This window comes from Genypterus blacodes, unplaced genomic scaffold, assembly GCF_046128005.1.
Source record: "Genypterus blacodes isolate CSIRO-AG114 ecotype Tasmania unplaced genomic scaffold, CSIRO-AGI_Gbla_v1 ptg000073l_1, whole genome shotgun sequence".
NCBI classification, from domain to species: Eukaryota; Metazoa; Chordata; class Actinopteri; order Ophidiiformes; family Ophidiidae; genus Genypterus; species Genypterus blacodes.
Window position 1 is genome coordinate 232,824 of NW_027466883.1, and position 23,940 is coordinate 256,763.

General features: G+C 40.4%; 1 protein-coding gene, 2 long non-coding RNA genes and 1 gene segment (V, D, J or C); 1 reads left to right on the forward strand and 3 right to left on the reverse strand.

Annotated features, from left to right (window-relative positions):
* Window positions 1-1,377: 1,377 nt before the first annotated feature.
* Window positions 1,378-2,086, forward strand: LOC143006312 (uncharacterized). The gene is made up of 2 exons (XR_012964246.1): window positions 1,378-1,971; window positions 2,007-2,086. It is a non-coding gene; the product is annotated as an uncharacterized LOC143006312 (long non-coding RNA).
* Window positions 1,739-22,808, reverse strand: LOC143006308 (M1-specific T cell receptor beta chain-like). 10 transcript variants are annotated; one of them, XM_076157691.1, is made up of 8 exons: window positions 20,459-20,587; window positions 20,142-20,286; window positions 19,765-20,061; window positions 3,611-3,670; window positions 2,771-3,097; window positions 2,660-2,680; window positions 2,278-2,384; window positions 1,739-2,173 (listed from the first exon to the last, which is right to left on the reverse strand). In XM_076157691.1, exons 1-8 carry the CDS (start codon window positions 20,501-20,503, stop codon window positions 2,120-2,122), a joined length of 1,056 nt encoding a protein of 351 aa, XP_076013806.1. In that variant the 5' UTR covers window positions 20,504-20,587; the 3' UTR covers window positions 1,739-2,119. The 10 variants fall into 10 exon arrangements, with proteins under 10 accessions (XP_076013806.1, XP_076013807.1, XP_076013811.1 ...); XM_076157692.1 differs by having other exon boundaries at window positions 20,142-20,256; window positions 20,459-20,586; XM_076157696.1 differs by lacking the exons at window positions 19,765-20,061; window positions 20,142-20,286; window positions 20,459-20,587 and adding exons at window positions 21,451-21,747; window positions 22,742-22,808.
* On the reverse strand, window positions 18,621-19,758 carry LOC143006313 (uncharacterized). Its single transcript, XR_012964247.1, has 2 exons — window positions 19,458-19,758; window positions 18,621-18,819 (listed from the first exon to the last, which is right to left on the reverse strand). It is a non-coding gene; the product is annotated as an uncharacterized LOC143006313 (long non-coding RNA).
* LOC143006310 (T cell receptor beta variable 29-1-like) lies at window positions 22,334-23,885 on the reverse strand. The segment is given in 3 exon segments: window positions 22,334-22,601; window positions 23,064-23,359; window positions 23,499-23,885. Coding segments are annotated over 3 exon segments (408 nt in total).
* Window positions 23,886-23,940: the final 55 nt, after the last annotated feature.

Genomic DNA, 23,940 nt, shown 5'->3' on the forward strand with positions numbered 1-23,940 from the left:
TGTGTTGTGTTCCTAATAGACTTTCTCTCTCTATATATTTTTTTATAAATCTGTCTTTGTAATTATTAGATTTTAAACCTCATATTTTGATGGAACATGAGGGCTGTGATTACTTGTTATTCCCATTTTTGAGCGCAAGAGATCGTTAGAGTGCATAAAGAGAAAATGTCTCATTCAGCTGCTAAAGGTGAACTGTGTCTCTCTGCGTCTGTACTGACATACTTTACCTAACTGATATTTGACTACGCTGTAAAAGACTCTAGCGCAGTTTTAAACATTCACTATTTCTAAAACTAAAGATTAAAACCAACCAAGCATTTTCAATGTGAGTTTAAGATCCACGTTAAAAAATATAACATCTTTCCACTATTTTTAGTTATATTTTGTTCAACCCTGAACAATCAAAGGGTGATGTAATGGTATTTATGATGAGATTACGACATGACATCATGTCTGAGATATAAACGCACAAGGTCATTGAAAAGAGAGATTATGTTACTTAAAGTGTGTGTAACATCCAAAGAAAACCAACATTCATAATCACATACAACTATAATAACAACATGAACACATCTAAAATCATTATTCATTATTCTCACAGAGCTCAGCTGGAAGAATCAGACTGGTATTTCATACAGCCTATAGATTGGTGTAGAGGTCAGGGGTCAGGGGTGGATCATTGACTCTGTACACAGATGTGAGTCCCCACATGTTTCTGTTACTGTGGCACACAAATCATTTCCTGTTTATCAAACTTCAGCGAGCACAAACATGTTTTTCGAGGCAACAAGCACTTTGATTCCCACTGGAGTCTGAAATGCAACATTCTGCACCAGATTATAGCCAGCTGTTGTGTGATACAACATACACTCACTCAGAAGTGTGTGTTGGGGTTTGTTGCAGAGTAGCAGGTGTACGTCTCTGCAAAGTGTAGAGGTTGTGTTAGACTGGAAAGTTGCTGCTCACTCTGTGACCACATCCTCTCCTCCTCCACCGCTCCTCTGTTCCTGCAGTGTTTCAGTTATCACCAGCAGCACACACACACATACACACACCACAACATTCATTTCCTGTTGACACGTTCACATTCTAAGATATATTTTCCACTGAGAGGCTTCAAGGTAGAGGACGATGGTTTAGTGAAGAAACTGTACATTGATGATAAATATGTAATTAAGAATTCACAGTGATCGATTTCATTGAATTCATTGAGTGAATGCTATCCGAGACACTTTAGTCTCTTTTAGAGCCAGACAAAGCACGATAAGTGAAGATGATGAAGATAGCTGTAGTTCAGTGGAAACATTTGAGCTCATGTGGGCCTGAAATGTCTGCTTCTGAGAATAGAGACAAGCAGCTAAAAATGACTCCCAGTAGTGTGTGAGGTGTGTAAGAAGGTGTGTGACTCATGTTATCATGAGTGTATAATGACAAATTCCACAATGTCTGTTCAGTACAAAGACAAACAGGGCAAAGTGCTGACAATCATCCAGTATGTAGATAATGTTTGAATGCAGAGCCTCATTAAACCATGAGCTTCATATCTGAGACTCTTTCTGTCTTTGCACCTTAAATCTCTCGTGTCATCGCATCATGAATCTTTTTGTCTTTGTTTCATTTATTGCTGTTGTCATTTATGTGTTCTGTGTTTTACCTGCAGGCTTCTAGCAACAATCTCAACATTGTAACACAGAAAATCAGGAAATCATCACAGAAATAAAACCACATAATCACAAGATCCTCTGAAATACTTTAATTGATGATGAAGCAGTTTACACAGACTCAGACAGCATTATTGATCATTCATCAAAACATCAGCAAGTCGTTCAAATCAGTAACACAGAGAATTGTATTCTCTTTTATTTTCGTTGCAGAAGCTGATTGGATGATTGAGCTCTTAGACGCTACAACATGAAAGCATGCAGCTTAAAACATGAAAGCATGTACATTACACACATACACAATAGTCACGTGTTTTACTTGATAAGTCTTTCATTCTACTAAAGATGAAACATTTGAGTTGAACAAACAAAATGCACTACGTCATGCAAAACGAGAAATATTGTAACAATACTTCAGATTTGTATTTACACAGTAACATCAATCAGTTTCCCAGAGCTCAGTTATTCAGGCCACAGCTCCGCTCTCTGCTGCTTTGTTTTCCAGATAAACCCTGTGAAACACAAAAACAAGAAAGAGTTACTACTTACTTCCACATTCTTGAAGAATGTAGAATAAATGCATATTTATAATGAAAGGAGATCCTGGGAAACAAACCTTCAGCTTCCACACCAGAAACATGATGAAGACTCCGTAGATGAAGCTCTTGGCGATTAAAACGCTGTAGGTTAGTTTGGCGTTCTGCATGATCTTCATCTTTGTGTCTGCAGAAGATGGAAGCATTCTTTTATCATCGTCCAAAAAATCATTTATAATGCATCTGTGTGCTAAACCTGGAGTTTACAGCTGATGATCAAATGATTCAAATCAGCATTGTGAAACAAATCTAACAAAATACTGGTATAAGTCTCAGCAATTAAATTCTTTTGTTAAGTCAAGAAACGTGATCCATGTTTAGCTCTCGGCTGATGACCTCGTCAGGGTCAGAAGCCGTCACAGCGGCACCAGTTTGACCTCTGCAACCAAAGGGTTTATTTACCATTTGGCATTCCTCCTGAATCTGAAAGACAAAAATAGAGAAATTAAAGTTTTTACACTTAAACTGTCCAGAAAAAGCAAACATTTATCCCACTCCAGTGCTGTAAATCACCTGTTTCACCAATAATGGAGTCTTCTACGGGGATTGTGTCAGTCCCGTTGAAGAAGCTGACCCTGCAGGTGAATTTCTTGCTAGGTTTGAACCATGTTTTGCTCTGGACTGTCAGCCTGCTGCTGAGGCTGTAATGTTTCCCTTCCTTCAGGGCCGTGTTGTCTGTGGCCACGCTGTCAGTCTCTGTGAGCCCGTCCACCTCCCAGGACACACTCACATGGTCCGGGTAGAAACCAGAGGCCACACACACCAACGTCTTTACTTTACATTCTTTTTCTGAAGGTTTAAAGACTTGAACTGTTGGTGGAGTGACATCATGGTCAGGTTCTGAGAGGACAAAAGACAGACATCATGGAATTAAATTCACAAGTTTACAGAATCCTGCATGTATGCAGTGGATCAAGTCCATAATTTAGACACATAATCCAACAGAAATGCTTAGATTTTTATTGAATTATTATTGTTATTTGGTGTTTGCTTCCCCCACACAAATAAAAATCCTACAGATATTTAGCACCAATTCTATCCTCAGGCTTTTTAAGTTACAAATATAAAATTATTGACAGACTATTCTTGTCTTTATCTGACATAAATATTTCTTCTCCATTTCATCTTCAGACTACAAAATCATATCTAAATTAATATCATATTAATTTATTAAAATGTTATCGTACAAATTCTAAATCTTCACTGTCACTTCAAACTGTAACAACCAGCATTTAGACACGAACAGAGGAGCTTTTTACAGTCAATAAACTCCAAAACAACATTCAGAGCCTTTAAGATTTCCATTTCTCTGATACATTTGAGGATTTTATGAATTTGTTGCAGCGATCTTACCGAGAACTGTAAGTCTGGTCCCTTCTCCAAAATAAGGTGGATATGAGCCGGAGCACATCGCTCACTCACCATGCAATAAACTGAACAAACCCTTAACTTACTGTATTAACTTATACATTTATAATACCAGCTCATAATCACACTGCCTAACTCACATCGCTCTTATCTTGCTTTACTTTCACAGAATCATCAGATTATGTTAATCTACGCATGAGGACATCAGTTTACAGCTCCAGGAAATTACAACAAAACAATGAAAACCTTAAACTCTGCTCTCAGTAACGTTTATGATCAGAGAAGCTCACAGCACAAACATTGATGTGCATGATGTCATTTTCTTACCTAACACAGTCAGTTTGGTGCCGCTGCCAAAGTAAGCAGGGTCGTAGTTCACACTGACACAAGGCTACAGAAAAAACTCCTCAACCTTTCAGCACCACAAAATAACAAACCATTCATCTTTTTGTTCTACTTTAACTAAGAATTAAGATTTCAAAACTTTGTACGGACAACAATTCAGTTTAATGCCAAATTGCTGATATTATTATCTCTTTTTGACATTTTCAGAACATTAAAATGGTTCAAATCTAAGCTGTAAACCAACTTCACACCACCTATCAGACAGAAGCTTTGTAAAACACAGCATGTTTAGCATGTTTAGAGTTATATTATGCTGTGAGTTTCTTACCTAAGACAGTGAGTTTGGTTCCAGCTCCAAAGTGAGCCTCTGCCTGGTAGCTCACAGTTTTCACTGAGCTGATAAGAACTCAGGCTGAGAGCAAGAATCTGGGCTTACAGCCAATTTATTATGACTGCAGAAGTCATGCTGGAGAACTCAGACGATGTTTGGTGCAGAACTCACGAACAATCTAACTTCTGTTACAAAACCTTTACAGTTTAAAAGGAGCATGAATCTTCTCCTGCTATAAAATAAGACCTATAAAAGCACATTGTTAATGTTCAATCTCTTTACCTTCATAATGAAGCTGTGAAACATCCTCAGTGAGAGTTTTGTTGGAGATTTTCTTACCTAAAACGGTGAGTTTGGTCCCGGCTCCAAAATGAGCTTCAGCAAATGAGCACAGAGTGATTGTGCTCTAACAAAAACTCTTCCTCCTGCTTCTCTTTCTCTCTTCTACGTTGAATTTATCACAACAAGATTCTGATTTCTGAATAATTTAATGCCAAACTCAAGTGTTTTCCTCATTCAACCTCATAAACTCTCATAAACTTCCCAAAATCCCACTTAGCATATTTGGAAGCTTTAAAATTTGACTGGAATTTCAAATTAAAGTTCAGAGGCTTGGACCAAACTTGTCCAAACAGTGTCAGATTGAAAATAGTCACCAGAGAGTTTGTCAGAGATTAGGAGGTTCCTTTTCTATTTTACTTCTATTACTGAAGAAATTGTGAAAGTTTTACTCACCAAGAACCGTCAGTTTTGTTCCTTGGCCGAAATATGCTTCATTATTGACACAGCGCACAAGCTTATCACCAAAAAGCTCTGAGCCAAACTAAAACCATAAAGGTCCATATTTTCTGACAGTAACACTCAAAACACACAATTCTACCACTCTCTACTCTGACTAAACAGTTTTATACACAGCCTTCATCAGCCTTCACTCACCCACAACCGTCAGTTTTGTCCCTTTTCCAAAGTACGCTTCATTGGCATTGTCACAGTGCAGAGATACTGCACATGAATCTCTATTGTTATTTGGGGGCATTTTCACTCATTCTTATTCATCCTGAGGGTTTAAATTAAAGTGAAATTGACCAAAAACACAATGTTAGTCTGAAATATTTACCTAAAACTGTCAGCTTGGTTCCTTTGCCAAAGTAAGCAGGGTCAGTCGTCACAGTGATCTCAGTTCAGCACAATAGTTCATCTTTTTCATATTCTTTCATTTTCATACCAACATTGACACTCTTCCCTGTTTCTTACAGTGAGTTGAAGTTATGAGAGCGCTGACTTACCTAAAACTGTGAGTTTTGTTCCCTTTCCAAAGTAAGCTTCACTTCCAGTGTCACACTGAGCTCCTCCTCAACCAAAAAGTCACAAAACTCCATAATCACTTTGTTCTCATGATCCACAAGATGAAGATTGTTCATACGTTACTGATCGACCTCTTCATGTCCATGTTTGCAGGGTTTTTGTCAAGATGAGTGAATCAAAGCTCTAAAGCAGTTAAATGACCATTAAGTCAATTTTAAATATTGACTCCAGCTAAATTTCCCAATTAAAACAGATTTGATGATACCAGAGTTGCCTGACATCTTCCTGGCTGTCAGAATTGTCAGGTTTCCTTCTGTACTGAGTATCCCAGGCATCATGGAGCTCTCTACACTATGCATGTGAATGGGAGGAGGTTTTTGTACGGCGCCTCTATGGGTTTGTATCACCGTGGCCCCCTGTCCCCACGGTGAAAAAGCATCATACAAAAACACAAAGTGTCTTTGCCTCTCTCTTCTTCCCTCCACCCACCCAGAGTCTCCATATCTCAGCCTCCATCTCTGCCTGTTTGTCTCACAGAGCAGCTGTTCAGACAGGACGAGGTTAAGGACGAGTTGACAGACTGCTGCTATTTCTGTGACAGCTAAGAAAAGACGAAAGAAGAAGGGAGGGAAAGGGAAACTGTTTTTGTTTGTGTTTCCTTGTAGATGCTCAGAGGAAGTGACATCTTTCCTGGTTACACCTCTTTATTGACTCAGATGTCAAACACTCAACAACATGTGAGCGATACTGAGAGGAGCTTTGAATGATTCTTATTCTCCTTTTCTGGACAAAGAAACTTCAATCTTTTATATGATCAAACATCCTTCTGTATCGATCAAGGTTAATATAAAAACTACTCATGTAATAAGTTGAGACAAATGTTACTTTACTGTACCAAAGGTACTGTTTCCATCTAGGGGCAATTGTAGTCAACTCCATCCCTGGTTTCGCGTTGTTGCCCTCTAGTGGCAGTTGTGTTTAACTCCAAATCTAAGTTTTCAGTATCGCAATTTGGTGGTAGTTTCAATTTAATCCAACATTAATTGTTCATTATTTCCAATGAGTTTGAGTCAAAATATATGCGTACAATTTCTCCATCTAGTGGTAAATATAATTATCTCCAATGATAACTGCTCATTATTGCCCCCTAGTGGCAATTGTGTTTAACTCCCACCATAAGCGTATCATAGCGCCACCTAGTGGTCAATACAAATAACTCCAACAATAACTGCTCGACGTTGCCCTCTAAGTGTACATTGTTACTTCTGCAGCGTTCTACTGAACTCTCCACCCATAATTTATACTGCATCTAGGAGATTTGTCTGTCTAAGATTATGTAGAGGAAAACAGTTGAAATTGTGTAAAAAATAATCTTCTAAAAGATCTTCTAACACCCTCCTACAGATAACCCTACAATTATTATAATTAGAAGTAGTTCCCATATTGTGTTGTAGTTTTATTTCTTATCACTCAATTAACATTAAACATGTCAAATAGTTATCTACAGCTGACCACAATTTCTCTTGTATTTAAATCTTTTAAATATATTAGGGATGAATTCTGCAGAATCATGTGTTCAACTGTTGATGAGCTGTGACTTCAGATAGTCGGGGTAAATGTGTTCATCCTGACAGTTAAATACAGTTTGGTATCAAACCAAATGAGCCACAGCTCCTTCCTGTCATCTGTCACCACACTTGTTATTTGTATGACGGTGTCTCCTGTGTGCATCACTGTGACTGGCAGCACAGTAGTAGGTGCTGCTGTCATTCAGGAACAGCTCAGTAATCTGCAGGGAGAAGTTGTTGGTATGGAGAAAGCTCTGGAAGCGGCCCTGGTTTTTCTCGTACTCTTTGGTGAGGAACTCCAGCGGTGCTGCGTTGAGGTTTTGTCTGTACCACAACATGGTGTAGCTGGACATGCTGAGCCCTGCAGCCATGCTGCACCCTAAGGTCACTGTGGCTCCTGGGTGGGGCGTTTGATCTCCAGACTGCAGAACGATAGCAGTGAGACCTGTAGAAGAAGAAGGACCAAAGCATGAAATGACTGAAATGTAACTTGTGATAAGAAATATGTTGGAAAATACATCAATCATGAATTCATGACTAGGACTGACCTGAATGTAAAAGAAACAGCAGATGAAGGACTGTGACAAACATCTTAGTGATGAACTTCCAGCTGAATGATGCTGGACACCCACACACACACACACACACACACACACACACACACACACACACACACACACACACATTGTTCATCACAAAGGAAACACAAGGTCACATGATCCCTGCAGTCAGTCAACTTCCTGTGTTCAACAATTGAAAATGAACATTTGATTTATGTCTCATGAAGTCAAAACGGGTTTCAGCAAAAGCCAGCAACCATTATATGTTTATTTTATGCAGTTATTTGATATATTGACACATTAAACTGATACATTGTACTATGGTTCAAACTCATTTTAGTATTTAGTATTTTACTTGATTGAATGAAATGAATGATTGGTCTCTGATGAATGGTGATTCTGTGTTAATGCATCATTGTGCGTCAGTTTGGCTCTCAGGATGTTGAACTTGTGTTTTTAGTGAGGGAGCAGCGTTAAACCACATCACTGTGTACTGGCAGCACAGAAATACACAGCTGAGTCTAATAGATTCACACTGCGGATGATCAGAGCTCCTCTCATCTTGTTCTCTCTTGTAATCTCAAACCGATCTTCCATCTGCTTCTCATAGTTTGGGTCACTACCAGTGTAGCTGTATCCTATTAAAGTCATCAGTCCGCTCCGCTTCTGCTGGTACCACAGCATTACATTGAGATCGTTGTCATCATGACTGCATTTGATTTCTTCTCTGGCTGTTTCATTGACTGTTCTTGGTTGAGGAGGCTCAAACTTCACACTCTTGACTTGATCTGTGGAGAAACAAATTGAAAAGCAGTTGAAGTCGACACCTTTGGATAAAACATTCATATGATTGATGTATAAAACTCATAATAGAATGAAGCTGCTGGGTTTGTTCAGGTCATTGTATTGTAGGTTGTAGATGGAAACATTACATGGAAGCAAAATGAGCAGAAATCCGATCAGAGCTGGATTCATCCTCCACATGTGAGGAACACAGCTTCCTCTGAGACTCTTCCTCCCCTGTGTGAAGATGCATATGGAACACGTATCACAACAGAAAGAAGACTGAGTGCTTTTAGTGAGGGAGTGGCATTAAACCACATCACTGTGTACTGGCAGCACAGAAATACACAGCCGAGTGTGACAGGTTTGCTCTGTGAACCGTCAGAGCTCCTTTCACTGTGTCTTCTCTCGTCAGTGTGAATTGCTCCTTAAACTGACCCTCATAGTTTGGGGAGCTCGTTGCATATCCAAACCCAATGAGGGTCAGAGACTGACTGTGCTTTCTCTGCTGGTACCACAACATTATTTGCAGATTAGTGTCATCATGAGTGCAGTTCATCTGGACTTCACTGTTCTCCTTAACAATCTGGGAGGCCGACTGCAGAAACTTCACACTGCTCACCTGAACTGTGGAGAAAACAGATTTAGAAATGCGTTCAGTTTAGTATAAATGATATTTGAACATATTTTGATGAATTTGTGCTGTAATTTGAGCTCTTACACGGTAACCAGATGAAGAAAATAGCAAATGTGAGCAAAGATGAAGACATTGTCAAGAGCTGCTGACGCAGAATGAATGAGGCAGTAAGGGTTAAAAGTATGTATATGTGTGTGTGATGGGTTGGAAATCCCCACCCTGTTTTGGTAAAAGCTGTATGTTGTGTGCTGTGCTTCCACCTATTGGTTGCGTCTACTCTTAACCTGATAAAACCTTAAACCATTATTTTGCATTTAATATCTCAGAATACAGTGAGTTTGTCATTATACATTTCTCAATAAATCTTCTTTACAGCCTCACATTTACTGTACTGTAACATATTAATGTTACACCTGTGTTGTTTGTTATTTACTTGTTCAAGTTTCCATTTTATGCATCATTTATACTCATTTCCCCCAAATTCATATTTAGTACCTTGCAAAATTTTAGATAGAGTTTGGTGATTTCTGCAGTTCCTGTCTCTAAACAAATAAACATTGGAAGCATTCCATTCATATGTAATGTAAAGTGAAACTGCCAAAGGGCCTTTAGACTCCACAGTGTTAATATGAACACATGCAGTGAGACACTGATATCATCTTCTCTGTGGTCGGCTTCATTCCAGCATTAAATGTTTTGTTGTCAGGTGTTGAAGAACAATAAGAGTCTCTCCTCTGTATGATTTCAGTCACAGGGTTGAGCTCTGTTGGGATTTTCAGAGACCAGCGCTTCTTCTCCGACCTAACAGCCTGAAAACCTGATTTGAAATCTGCTTCAAAAGTCTCACTGCTGATCACTATAGACACAATTAACTGAGGAGCAGCTTCTTTCTGCTGTCTGTACCAGTACAGATAGTCATACTCTGTGTTATTCTGGTAGCAGTGCATTTCTGCTAAAGCACTGGGCAGACTGGAGATGAAACGGGGCCACTGGGTGATCAGCACCGACTGAGCTGCACCTGAAAAGAAAAGAGCTGTGACCACACTGATCTCCAATATCACTGTGTTTTTACTAAAGTCCTGTAATTATGTGTGATCAGTTTTACCTGCAGCCCAGAACGTGCAGAGAGTGATGAAGCCTGAGATCATTTTGACTTGAAGAACAAAATGTGAGAATGCACTTAGGTAGAGAAGGCAGGAAGTGACATCACACTCTCAGCACCAATAAGGCTGTACAAACCCGACAGCAGCTGGAAAAAGATCAGATTGTGTATCAATGCTTCTTTTTATGAAGCACTTTGTGTTTCATGCAGGTGTTTTTGTGAGGGAGATGGAGGAGCTGAAGCACAGTGCAGACTGGCTGCACAGAAATACTCCCCGCTGTCTGCTGGCTTTAGTGTGGAGATTCTAAGATGACCTTTGCCCTTTGAGTGGCCTGTGATGTTGAAACGTCCTTCAAAGGTCTTCTCCAGGTTTGCATTTTCATAATGAAGCACTCCAATCAGGTCCACAGCTCTCTGGCCTCCTGCTGTTGTTTTGTGCTGGTACCAAAGCATGTAGGGATAGTTGTTGTCTCCATGGTGACAGTCAAGACGGGCCTCAGTTTGTTCAGGTTTCCTCAGGAGATCTTTAGGCGACTGCTGGATGAGCAGCAATGATAAGACCGTGTCTAAAAAAGACATTTGAACAGAAAGGTCATGTAAAGGTCATGATCAATGATTGACAGCATGTGATGATTCTTACCTGTGAGCAAAGACAGAGACAGAAAGAAAGTGAGCAACATCTTTAGAATGGATCAAATATGTGATTTGGCGTCTCGTGGTGGTTCAGGTTTTGAAGAGGACTGAGATGTGTGTGTGTGTGTGTGTGTGTGTGTGTGTGTGTGTGTGTGTGTGTATGTGTGTGTGAGCAGCAGCAGTGGTGAGACAGTGAAGATGTGGACGCCTTTTATTTTTCCTTTGTGATAAGAAAGGAGGAGCTGACAGCAGAGCTCATGTCTGTGTGGCATCACTGCTCTCTGCTGTTCAAAGCTCAGACTCAGAAGTGGAGTTTGTTTTTTCTTAATTGTGCTGTAGATGAAATGTAGAATAAATTACTTGTTTTGAGTGTGGTAGAGATCTAAACATCTCTGTCATCTCTGTGTGACTTTGTGCATTTTAAGAAGTAAGCTCTGGAGTAAATCTGTCATCATCAGGAAGAGACTCTGTGCTAAAGACATGGAGCTGTTGACACTGTGTCACTAAGGCCGCAAAATTTGCTCCAGGAGTTTCCTGTGAGATTGAACGTGTGGACAAACTACAGCCAGTCTCTCCCGATGTTCAGAACCACTGCACCTTGAATAAAGGTGTTGTTTTATGCACTTAAACTAAGCCGTCTCTCTGAACTTGCATGAGTGATGTGCTGCGCTACAAGCTGTCTACGACTTTAGATGTCATGAGTCCTTATCTCCATGTGATCCACCCAGAAATCCATCATTGCCCTACAGTGGCTCTACTGGGTCATCATGCAAAACAAAGACTGGCTCTCCTCCACTTTGGACACACAATACCTGTATTTCTCTGTGTTGTAGATGTAAAGAGTAACTTCAACAAGATGTGCTCTTCTGTCACAGGCGTAGCTGGCAAATGGAACAAGTTACATTCATGTCAGAGAGGGGAAGAGGTTTTTGACAGAGCAGATGGGTTTTTGACAAACTGTATCAGTCACAGCACAGAAGTATGTCGCACTGTGTTCAGGTTTTCTCTCAATCAACATAAGAGACCAAGGGCCTCTGGCTAAACTCCCATATACTCTGAAATGTTCTGGAAATAGTTTTTCCACAGTGGTGCAGTGGTCAGGTCCGCTGCATTTATATGCAATGAGTTTCAGGGCCTGGTCTCCTGGTAGCTGCTGGTACCACAGAATAGCATTAACTCCAGCTGGATGGTTGCAGGTCATATGCAGATGAGCTGTCGGTTTGGTGATGAGCTCAGAGGGAGACTGAGAGACCTGAACACCCAGGGAGAAAACTAGAAACACAGAAAGTCTCAGACATTAGCTGCTCTCATGCTGGATTCACATATTAAGGGTCGAAAAACAATCTGCCGTCTGACAGCAACAGTCGTTTCTACATTTTTACAGAAACAAGAACATTTCTCCTTACAAGTATGTGTTGATCTCTAAATCAATCTTTTTACCTAAAAAGTGACAGGAAAGGAGAAAGACGATCATTTTGAGACTGAAAAGGAGATGAAGATGATGATGATGATGATGATGATGATGATGTCTGTATAATAGTGTCTGTCTCTATGTTATAGCAATAGTTGGATAATCGTAAATCAAGAGTGAACAGTAAACTACTTTCGTGATCACTGATTACGAATACAAAGAACCATCACATAATGTATAGAGTGAGAGAGAGAGAGAGACAGAGAGACAGAGAGAGCGATGGCTCTCTCTCTCTCCCCCCTCTCTCTCTGTCTCTTTCTCTCTCTCTCTCTCCTTCCTTCCTACCAGTTTTGAAGCATGATGGAATAATTGAGGCAAACTTAAAGAAGCACTGTGAGTTCAGAAGAACACACACTGCACTCAAACATAAACGTGTGTATGTGTGTATATGCTGGTTGATTATTCTAAACAAACAAACTACTTTGGGAAAATGGCAGCATTAAATGAAACAGGCTTCATGGATGCAGGTGGCTGGCTGGTGTTTGTTTTAAGCTTCATTGAAAGCACAGTCAGTCAGTTTTCTTTGTTTTGGTATCGTTGACAGGAGATCTGTGTCATTGTGCTGCTCGAGCTGCACAGTAATACACTGCACTGTGCTCAGACTGCTTTACATCCACAATGTACAGAGAGCTGTTCTTTGCTGTATTTCTGCTCAGATCCCCACTGATTTTAAAATGCCTTTCATATAACTCTTCATACGTTCTTGTGTTGTACTCCACATATCCAATGAGTTTGATCGCTGTCTGTCCGTGTGGTCTGCACGTCATCTCCAGGCTTTCTGAAGAGAACAGAGGGAGACTGATGGACCTGAACATCCAGAGAAACAGCCACTGCAAGCAGAGAGGGAGAGAGAAAGTATCATTTTAACATCTTACAGTCACTTTACTACAAACTGTACATCAGATACCATCAGAGGTTTCACCTGTGAGGAAGAAGGAAAGGAGAAATCTGTTCATCTTGTGGAGGGGATTTCTCTAAAGTCATGAAAGAGATGTCAGTGTGAAAGTCTCTGCTGTTGGTGGTGGATTGTGTTGCATCATATTAATGAGCCGAGTACATTTAAGGAGGAAAGGGAAGTGTGAAGTGTGAAAGGAGGAGTTTCTGCATGACTCTGGTGTGTCTCTGTCAGAGGGATAGCTCAAAAAGTAACACATGGATTTTGATGAGATTTCTTTGAAAAATGTAGCTGTTGTCAAGGAAGAATGAAAGAAAGTCAATTTGATTTTTGAGACAGATGTGGATCCTTATTTGGATTCACACTTTTTTTTATAGACATGTTGTTGTTGTTTCATCACATATAATACAGATGTGGTTAGAGAAACAGTCACAAATGTACAAAAAATCATACACAAATTAAGCCAAAGTTCTCTGTGTGCCCTACATTATTTATTTTATATTTGTCTTTCCTCCATTTTTGCCTGAATCTTGCAGTGTATGTGTGTGTCTAAACCAGCAGTCACATGGTTAAATGAAAACAAACCAAGAAATGAGAGCAGAGTCACATTAGCTGATGACACGACTGCTTCACACCAAATTACAACCACAACAGCAGGTGTTCAGGAGCAGTTTTATTCCACCTTTTATTCAAAACCACTGATGATGTAGGATCATGTGGAGTTTTTGCAAAGAGCAGAAGAGATCTGTGTCAGCGTGCTTCACTCGCTGCACAGTAGTAAACTGCACTCTGCTCAAAGCCTTGGATTTGGAATATTAGAGAAGCATTTTTTGCACTCGTCCCACCCAAATCTCCAGTGATATTGAAAAGCTGTTCATACGACTCTTCCATTTTGACATCTCTGAAGTACAAATATCCAATGAGTTTCATAGCTGTGTCTCCATGAGGCTGCAGGTACCAGAGAATCATTCTGTAGTCGGTTCTTCCATGAGTGCAGAAAAGCTGCACTTTATCACCTGGACTTTGGATGAGAGCAGAGGGAGTCTGATGGACCTCAACACTCAGACAGCCACCTGGAGAGAGAAGGGAAACATCAGACGGATCATATTTGAAATTCAAAATGTGAGAATAGTTTGTGCAATACAGTAACTACCTGCTAGACAACAGAGGAGGAGAAAATACATCATTCTGACTTTAGAATTCATCATTTGTCATCACTCAGACTGATGATCACAGCGTTCGTGATTGGCTCTGTCACCAATAGGGTCGAGGAATCCACTGGTGGCTCTCCTGCTGCTGATGATGATGAAGAAAACACTGCAACCAAGTGCAGCTGGCTGGGAGGAGCCTGTTCAAGCGCTTATTCAAACCCATAAATGCTGATGGGGTTCATATATGGCTTTTTGTATGGAGGAGAGGGGATCTGCAGCCAATGTGCATAGCTGGCTGCACAGTAATAAACTGCACTGTGCTCTGGTGCCTTTAGGTAGACTATAAACAGAGAGCCGTTCTTTGCTCTTTCTCCGCTCATATCTCCAGTGATGTTGAAGTGCTCCTTGTAAGACTCCTCCTGATCTATGGTGCTGTAATAAACATGTCCGATGCGTTTGAGAGCGCTGTCTCCAGGGGATTTCTGGTACCAGTACATCTGTGTGTAGTCGGTTTTGTCATGGGTGCAGACCAGCTGGACTTTGTCTCCAGGGTTTCTGAGAAGATCTGAGGGAGTCTGAGAGATCTCGACACCCAAAGAAACACCTGGAAAAACTGCAGCGAGCAAAATCTGCACCAAGTTTATTCTGTTATAGTAAACAAAGCCATTACCAAGGAACATGTTGGGCATGGTGACTTCTTTTCTGAGCTCCCAAAGACACTGAATGGCTTTAATTCTGTTCACTCTTTATCCAAACCCTCCTCTCACATTTGCACCAGCAACATTATGACCAAGAGACAACTTACTGATCTCTACCTCCACCTATAGGACAGATATGAAAGTGAAAATCAGCTACACACACCAAACATAAAGGCACCCAGCTTTTGTTGATCTGCTCTCACGTCTTCCATCACTGTGTTTACTGACAGCACAGAAATACACAGCGCTGTCTTCCCGCTGCAGGTCTTTCACAGTGAGCTCTCCACTCTCTGAGACAGTTTTCACTGCTGAATATTTGTGTTGACCGCCCTCCACATAGTCTGGCTGTCCACCGACAACCGTGTAGACGATGAGGCTCATGGCTTCTCCTGGCAGCTGTTTGTACCAGTACATCTGTGTGTGACCAGCGTCTCTCTTATGGCTGCACTTCATCTCTGCAGACTTGGACACAAGCTTCCAGATGATTTCAGGGTCCTGGGTGACGTCCTGACAGAGACCTGTGGAGAGGAAATACAAAAAAATGGGTTGAACTTCATGAGTTATTCAGCCAAATATATTAAAGTATATTATTTAGAATGTTTAAGTTCAAACCTTTCAGACAGTCAGGTATTACAGACTGGGAAAATGCATGTTTATTGTACCTTGAAGCTGCAGAGATGAGACTATAAATGTGTTCAAAATGTGAGCGTTCATACTGATCCTATTGAAATGAGCTACAGCCACATACAGACACAGTGAATGTCTCAGGCTGGTGTGTGTAAGAGGAGGTGGGAGGTTAAATAGAAGGACACTCCCATTCTAATAATCTCTGATCTGAATGAGAGTGGAGGCGAGCTTTGCTTAGAATGGCTTCATGCAGGTGCAAAAGACTGTGAACACCCTGAATGAAATGAAAAACTGTGTGATTATTGAGGTTTTTGTGTTGAGGAGCAGCAACCTGAAGCACTGTGGAAACTAGCAGCACAGAAATAAACACCACTGCTGTTCAGGCTGAGTCCTTCAATGGTTAATGTGCTGGTTTTGTCTTTATCTGCACTCCCGTCCATCGACACATTCTGTCCAGTCTCTGGGTATCCAGCGTTTGCTAACATGTATCCTAGTAACTGTAACTGTCTGTTCTTTGTCTGTTTGTACCAGAGGATTCTGTTGTAGTCTTGAATGGAGTGTGAACAGCTGATTTTGGCAGTTTGTCCTGGATTGTTGCACATGTGAGCTGGAGTCTGGTTGACTTTGTCACTGAGAGAGGAACCTGTGAGAAAGACATCAACAAGTGAAACACAACATTTACACTCAATGAAGTGTTCTGAAAAATAACTAACATGATGAGCAGCATGATATACAACAATGACACACAACCAAGTAATTCTGTTTTAAAAGATTACCATTTACCTGAAACCAGAACAATGTTCAAAGTAATGCTCAGGAATAAGAGGATCATGATGTGTGTTTAGAAATCTGTTGTACTGCAGAATATAAAATCATAATCTTGCTGTTGCTCTGAATCTCTGTGTTTCCATCAGTGAGCTGATTATTCCACCTGCTTTAGTGAGGAAACCTTCCTGTAGCAACATCAACATGAACTCATCAGGTGGGAGGAGTCATAGAGGATGGATCCTCCTCCTCTAAATATTCAAATCATCTCATCGACTTGCACTCTTAAACACTGGCTCAATATAAAGAGAGAGTTCAGCTAATGACATTTATTCAAGTTTGGAAGGTCTCATCTTTAATCTTTGGATTGTAGACCTGTAAAGTTACTGTTTCTAGTGATTACAACTATAAGTAACAAGTGTTCAAGCATGCAACACACACAACATGTAGTTCATTTGTGCTATTGCTGTATAGGCCTAAACGACTGAGTACAGCAAAGCTAGTGACAGTAGGCGGCGCTTTCCCCTGGTTTCTAATTATGGTTTTCATTTCTGCCTCTGAATGTAACAGCTTTAGTTGTGAAATATCTCATTTGGAAACGTGTTCTGTTTCTGTCATACAAAAACATTGAGCTCAGGATGTAAAAAAACAAAGTTTTGTCAAAGTTCATGAGTTATTGTCTTCTAATCCTCAGCTTGTGCCACATGACGTGTTTGCTGCTCGCTCCTCATCATTTCAATCCTTTCAGAGTGTAGATGAAGGATTTTGTCGAGCGCTGTGCTGTGGTTGTGTTGCCGTGCAACCATGCGGCACAAAAATACACAGCAGTGTCTTCTGATGTGAGATTCGAAATGGTGAGCAATGCTTTCTCATTTGTTGTTGCCTGTCCTTTCATCGTGAGCTTCCCAGTGAACTTGATGCTCTCAATGTTATAGCTTAGTTTTCCTAAGAGCAGAAGCTTTCTGTCCTGGGATCGTTTGTACAGCAGGATGGTGTCGTAGCTTGGAATGTCATGACTACAGTGGAGATTCACTGTTTCCCCCAGATTCTGAACCACATCAGCTGGATTCTGGGATACAGCAGCCAGGCAGAGATCTTCAACAGAGCAAAAACACACTTGGGTCAATCTTACATGGCAGAAGATCAGTGTTAAAGTGTAAGTGTCCTTAGACTCACCAACAGAAAGGAGCAAAGTGAAGAAGCAGAGGGCCCAAACACAGGCCATGTTACCTCCACTGAGTTTCACTGTAAACTGTCTGTAACCCACATGTTTGCTGTGTGATTGCTGTTGAAAGTGCTTTATGTTTCTGCAGAGGTCACATGTTGATTCATCCAAGCCCCTCCCACAGACACACTGAGCTGAGAAACAACCAAACTCAAAATCTGTCTTACTTGTGATTTCACCACATATTTTATATAATATCATCACGTAGCAAAGTATATATAAATAGACAAAAGCAGAATAATTGAATGGCCCTTATGACCACTGATGCTACGCAACAAGAAATTAAATGTAATGATAATCAACAAAATATCATTGACAAATTATTGAAGTAAGATGTTTTATTATTGATTCAAGATCTAACAATATGTCTTAGTTATGTATTTAACAACAACCTAATCTAAACTATCATTATCTAATAGATTATAATATAAAGTAATCTATTGTTTAGTATCATAATACAACTCATTGAGAATCTAATTTAACATAACATATATTATCTGTATATAATATGCTCCATTGTAATCTATATTTATAGCAATTTGTCATTAATTTCTGCATGACGCTTCATCAAAGTTTAAACAGACCATAAAGATAGAATCTTCCTTGAAGATGTGTGGAGAAACACTACACCCCACTGGACAAAATAAGTGCTGACATCGTCATGGTGATACAGCTGTCTGTCAGTGTGTTTCTCTGCTGTTAATGTGGTTATCAGCAGCTGAATGATTGTGATTGTGTTTGAATAGCTGGGAGAGAAGGTTTGTGTTGAATGTGAAGGCTTCATGCAGCACTGTGCTTCTCCGGCAGCACAGAAATACACCACACTGCCCTCAGCTGCACTGAGCTTTGGAATATGAAGAGACGACAGACTCCTTCCATCCCCGCTCACTTTGTAACTCTTTTTATATGGATCCTCTACAGTCAGAGCAGAGAATCTTGCAAATCCAATGAGATCCATGTCAGTGCTCCCAACAGGCTGTTTGTACCACTGAATCATGTCAAAAGCACTGCTGGCATGGCTGCAGTTCATCAGGACTACGTCTCCAGGATCCATGATCATGTCAGGGGGGCTCTGATGAACGCTGCTTTTTGACACTTCTGCACAAACAAAAAAGCTTTAGCAAAGAGAGAAAAGTGGACTGCAGATATTTAGGATGTTTAGCATGTCAATGTTGTAATTTTACGCATGATTTAGGTTTAATTTGTCCCCTAAAAAGCTGAACTGTAAAAATACTTACTTACTTACTTACTAACCCTATTGGATAAATGGTTTCAAAGAGAAGGATTAAACAACTACCACCACCTTAGTAAACTAAGCTAAATAAGATAAAATAATGGAGATAGGCTCCAATACAGCAGAGAAACATTTCTTAAATTCTACCCATAAAAATTGTACACAGTAGAAAATTGATGCTATAAAAGTCTATTCATAATTTATCAAAAAATCAGAAGACAATTTAAATGAAATGATAACAACTTTAGAAAAAAAAGGCACATTTGGTTGGGGAAAATGTAGAAAATAATGCGAGAGAAAAAAAATATTTTAGGTATTTAAAAAAGATAGAAAATGTGAAAGAGAAAATGACAATTCACAAAGTGTCAAATGTTTCTCAAGCCAAATGTCTTCATTCTGTCAAGGAAAAATATTTTTTACAGTACAGCTTGGTTAGGTGGAAAAGAAAGTCAAATCAAAAGAAATGGAAACAAAAATGGATGTAGTGTTAATGTGATACTACCTGTGACACAGAGCGGCAGAGCTGCTACATATATGAGAAATCTGATCATGATGTCTGTTCAGATGAAAATGAGAGACTGTAAAAGCAAAGCGGAGGAGTCGACTCTGTGGACGTCAGAGTGGATTTCTATCCGGCTGTGTTGGTTGAACAGGAAGAGACACATTTCAGGGCTGATATATCAGTGATGATTTCCTGCTGTAAGCTTTGGTTGCATGCAGCTGTGTTCCTCTTCAGTGGGAATGAATGTGGCTGATTATCAGCAAAGGTTTTTGTAAAGGAAAGAAGGTGATTGAGTCACTGTGTCTACTAGCTGCACAGTAAAACACGCTGCTGTTCTCTGCATGTCTGAGTTGGAAATCAAGAGAAGATTTCTTTGAACCGTCTCCACTCATGTTGAAGTACTTGTTGTAGTTTTGCTCAAACTTTGTGTTAGTATACATAATATATCCAATCAGTTTGAGGGCAGAATCATCCGTCTGCATGTGATACCACAATATTGTATCATATGAAGAGATTGAATGGCTGCAGGTGATTATTGCTGAATCATCAGGGTTTCTCAAGATAGATGGAGGAACCTGAAGGACTTCATTGCTCAGTGAAGGACCTGCATTAAAAGAGAAATATAGTGAGCAAATGGAATTCTGGTTAGATTGCAAAGTGAAAGTGATTAAAATCCAAACCTACAGGAGAGCCAGAGAGTCAGCAGAGCGATCCTGCTGAAGTTTATGATCATGACTGGTTTGTCTTCTTCTCTGTCTCTGCATTGGCAGAAAAACTGAACAGACTTTGTTGAATGAGCCTTGAAAGGAGGAGACAGAAGCTGTGACATCTGCAAATGGATGAAATGATATACTGTATGTCTGAGTCAGTAAGATGAGGAGTTCTTCATAGATTCAGACAGTGTGCCAGCCTGAGTCACATGTTTTGGGGTTTTTGTGCAGCTTATTGAGTTTCTGCATTACTGTGTGTGCTGACAGTACAGAAATACACGCCACTGTCACCTGGTGCCACATGTTTGACAGTGAAGGATCCTCTCTCAGCTTCATTCTTGCTGGCTGAGAATTAGTCTGAGCTCAAGTCTCCAAAATCAGCATCGGCATAAGGGACAGAGATTACGATCAGATTCAAAGTCGTCGTTGATAACTGTTGATACCAGGACATTTGAAAGTAGCTGCCGCCCAAGTTGTGACTGCAGTCCATCTGAGCAGACTGACCCACATTTACCAGTAACTGTGAGGTCTGGTGGACTGGACCACTGAGAGAAATACCTGCAACCAAACCAAGAGATTCAGGCATACTGCTTATTTACCTTCACAAGGTGCTGGGATGAAAGAGATGTGTGTGTGTGTTTACCTGCAGCACAGAGCAGAGAAATGATGAAGATGATGAGAGGTGCGATCATTTTGTAAAGAACTGATCAGGATCACTGTGAGACCTTCAACAAAACAACTGATCGAAGCTTCTCATCTTCCTTCCTGTCATGTGACACTTTAAAAAGGTGTGTCATTACTTAGTGACAATGCATTTGAAAAAAATTGTACAAAATTTGGAAAAGTGTTCTAGTCTCATTTAAATTGTTATGATGCATTGTAAAACAGCTCAAAAATCATCAAAAACCTTCAAATAGACCTTGAAATGGTCAGTCAGTCTCCAGTTCCCCCCACAGTTCATTTCAGATACTGCAGTCTTATGCTCCCTTTCACAGTTACAGTGGCAGTTGCTATAGTTGCATTGTCACCCTTGTTTTTCCAGAATATGGGCGTCTGGATGACATCGCTCCCATCAATAAGACCTGTGAGGATGAAAAATCTTAATTATTTATTAATGCTCTGTGTCTGTGTTGCTGTAAGTTGCTGTTTCAAAACCTGCATCATTCATTAAACTGTCATCAGGAAAAGTTGTGGTTCTTGAGGTCCCCCTACTGTACAGATAATACACACACACTTTGGGGTTTTTGTTCAGCAGTACAATAAGTCTGTATCACTGTGTTCACTCACAGCGCAGAAGTACAAGCCTTCATCTTCTGGTACCAGATTCTTCACTGTGAATGTCCCACTGTCAGCATCAGGTTTGGTGGCTGAGAATTTCTCCATGGTGAACCCGGGTTCATACTCAGGTTTGGTGCTTTGAGAATACACTATTTGTCTCATTCTTTCTCCTGGCAGTTGTCTGTACCAGTACATCTGAAAATATGAAGCACCCTTGGTGTGTCTGCAGTCCATAGTTGCATCCTCACCCTTGTGTTTCCACAGTATGGATGTCTGGATGACATCACTCCCATCAACAAGACCTGTGTTCACATTTGGAAAGATGATCAGTTGGATTTTTCTTCCTTGACCAAATAATGTAAAGCACTTCATTTCATTGACTCTTCTGTAGTGTTTAAAAAAAAAATTCTTTAGGTTTTTTCACCTTCTTTGCAGAATTCCATTCATTTTCATAGAATATGAAAACCAATTTTCCAGCTCGTATGACTTTACGAATGTTGTTTGTTCAATTAATTTGCATTTAAAACTACATTCTAAAACTATACTTTACCTTTTATCCAGAGCAGAAACACTAACAAGCTGAGGAGGCCATGTTTGATCGCGTCCATGTTGTGGAAGTCTGATGATCATTTATGACTGAGTTCAGTTACAGAGATGTGAAGAGATGCAGTGGGAGTGTCACTGTTCTCTGTGTGATGTGGGGTGATCTCAAAGCTGCTGTATCAAAACACTCCTGTAATGTGTGTAGTTGTGGTCCTTGAGGTCCCCCTGCAGTACATGACATAAATGGATGTGATAACAGTTTGGGGAGTTTTTGTTCAGCTGTACAATAAGTCTGTATCACTGTGTTCACTCACAGCACAGACGTACAAGCCTTCATCTTCTGGAACCAGATTCTTCACTGTGAATGTCCCACTGTCAGCATCAGGTTTGGTGGCTGAGAATTTCTCCATGGTGAAGTCAGGTTCAAAGTCGTGATCTTTTTTGCTGGGTTGTGTGTACACTATTTGTCTCATTCTTTCTCCTGGCAGTTGTCTGTACCAGTACATCTGATAATATGTAGCATCCTTGGTGTGTCTGCAGTCAATAGTTGCATTGCCACCCTTGTTTATCCATAGTATGGGTGTCTGGATGACATCACTCCCATCAATAAGACCTGTGAGGAAAAATCATAAACCAAGCGTCAGAACCACCAGTGATTCAGTGATCAATATGCAACATTAGAGCATTAATATGTTTTCAATCGGAGGAATAAAAACAAATGTTTTCCTTTCATTCCTTTGTTTCATTCAGTACCTATAACACAGAGCAGCGCTGCACAGAGTTTGATCAGACCAGGTTTGATCATTCTTGTGTTGTGATTAGAATGAACTCAGAGAGGAGAGACTCTGTCTGTGAGATGGGAGGAGTTATGAAGCTCCAACAAAGATGTGGGTGTGTCTCTGCATTAATGATCTGTTTGTGTAAGTTGCTGTATTAAAACCTGCATCATTCATTAAACTGTCATCAGGAAAAGTTGTGGTTCTTGAGGTCCCCCTACTGTACACCAGATAATACACACACTCTTTGGGGTTTTTGTTCAGCTGTACCATAAGGCTGCATCACTGTGTTGGCTCACAGCACAGAAGTACAAGCCTTCATCTTCTGGAACCAGATTCTTCACTGTGAATGTCCCACTGTCAGCGTCAGGTTTGGTGGCTGAGAATTTCTCCATGGTGAACCCGGGTTCATAGTCAGGTTTGGTGCTTTGAGTTGTGTACACTATTTGTCTCATTCTTTCTCCTGGCAGTTGTCTGTACCAGTACATCTGGTTGTAGCCTACACCCTTGGTGTGTCTGCAGTCCATAGTTGCATCCTCACCCTTGTTTATCCACAGTATGGGTGCCTGGATGACATCACTCCCATCAACAAGACCTGTGTCAATTACAGTAAACATTACAGAGAAAATGATCATCAGCATTGAGCGTGTTCATCTGCTGTAAGTCTCGTAGATACTTCAAAAGTAATGATCACTTTTACGTCAATGTTGTAATTCAGATCCACATTAAATTACCTGTAATCCACAGCATAAACACTGGCAAGCTGAGGAGGCCATGTTTAATGATGATCATGTCCATGATCTGGAAGACAGAAACTGCCACAGCCTCTTATGGTAACATAAATATGTGGGAGTGTCTCTGCACTGAGTCACACAGGCTGAGCCCATAAACTGCCATATGGAAACCTGTGTCGTCAGTCCAATGACTTATTTATTCACACCCAAGGGTTTATTTACAGGTCCTACTCATACTCAGCAAAGCTCAGAATTGTGTGGAAACAGTCAATAAGATTATCAAAGCCTCTGCTCAGATGGAAGCAGGCTGCAGGTGCTCAGGAGCCTCTGATAGACAAACAGATAGGTTTTTGTAGAGAGGGGAACACACGCTGCAGCACTGTGTCGTCTCACAGCACAGAAGTACACAGCGCTGTCATTGAATGCAACATTAGAAACAGTG

Bases quoted from the DNA above. Each gene is read 5' to 3' on its own strand.
- LOC143006308 (XM_076157691.1), bottom strand. From the start codon at position 20,503: ATGAAGCTGAGAGAGGATCCTTCACTGTCAAACATGTGGCACCAG. The intron at 20,287-20,458 runs GTGACAGTGGCG...ATCCATTTGCAG, and splicing joins TGTCAAACATGTGGCACCAG to ATGTCACAGCTTCTGTCTCC. The intron at 2,385-2,659 runs GTAAATAAACCC...CATCTTCTGCAG, and splicing joins TTCAGGAGGAATGCCAAATG to ACACAAAGATGAAGATCATG.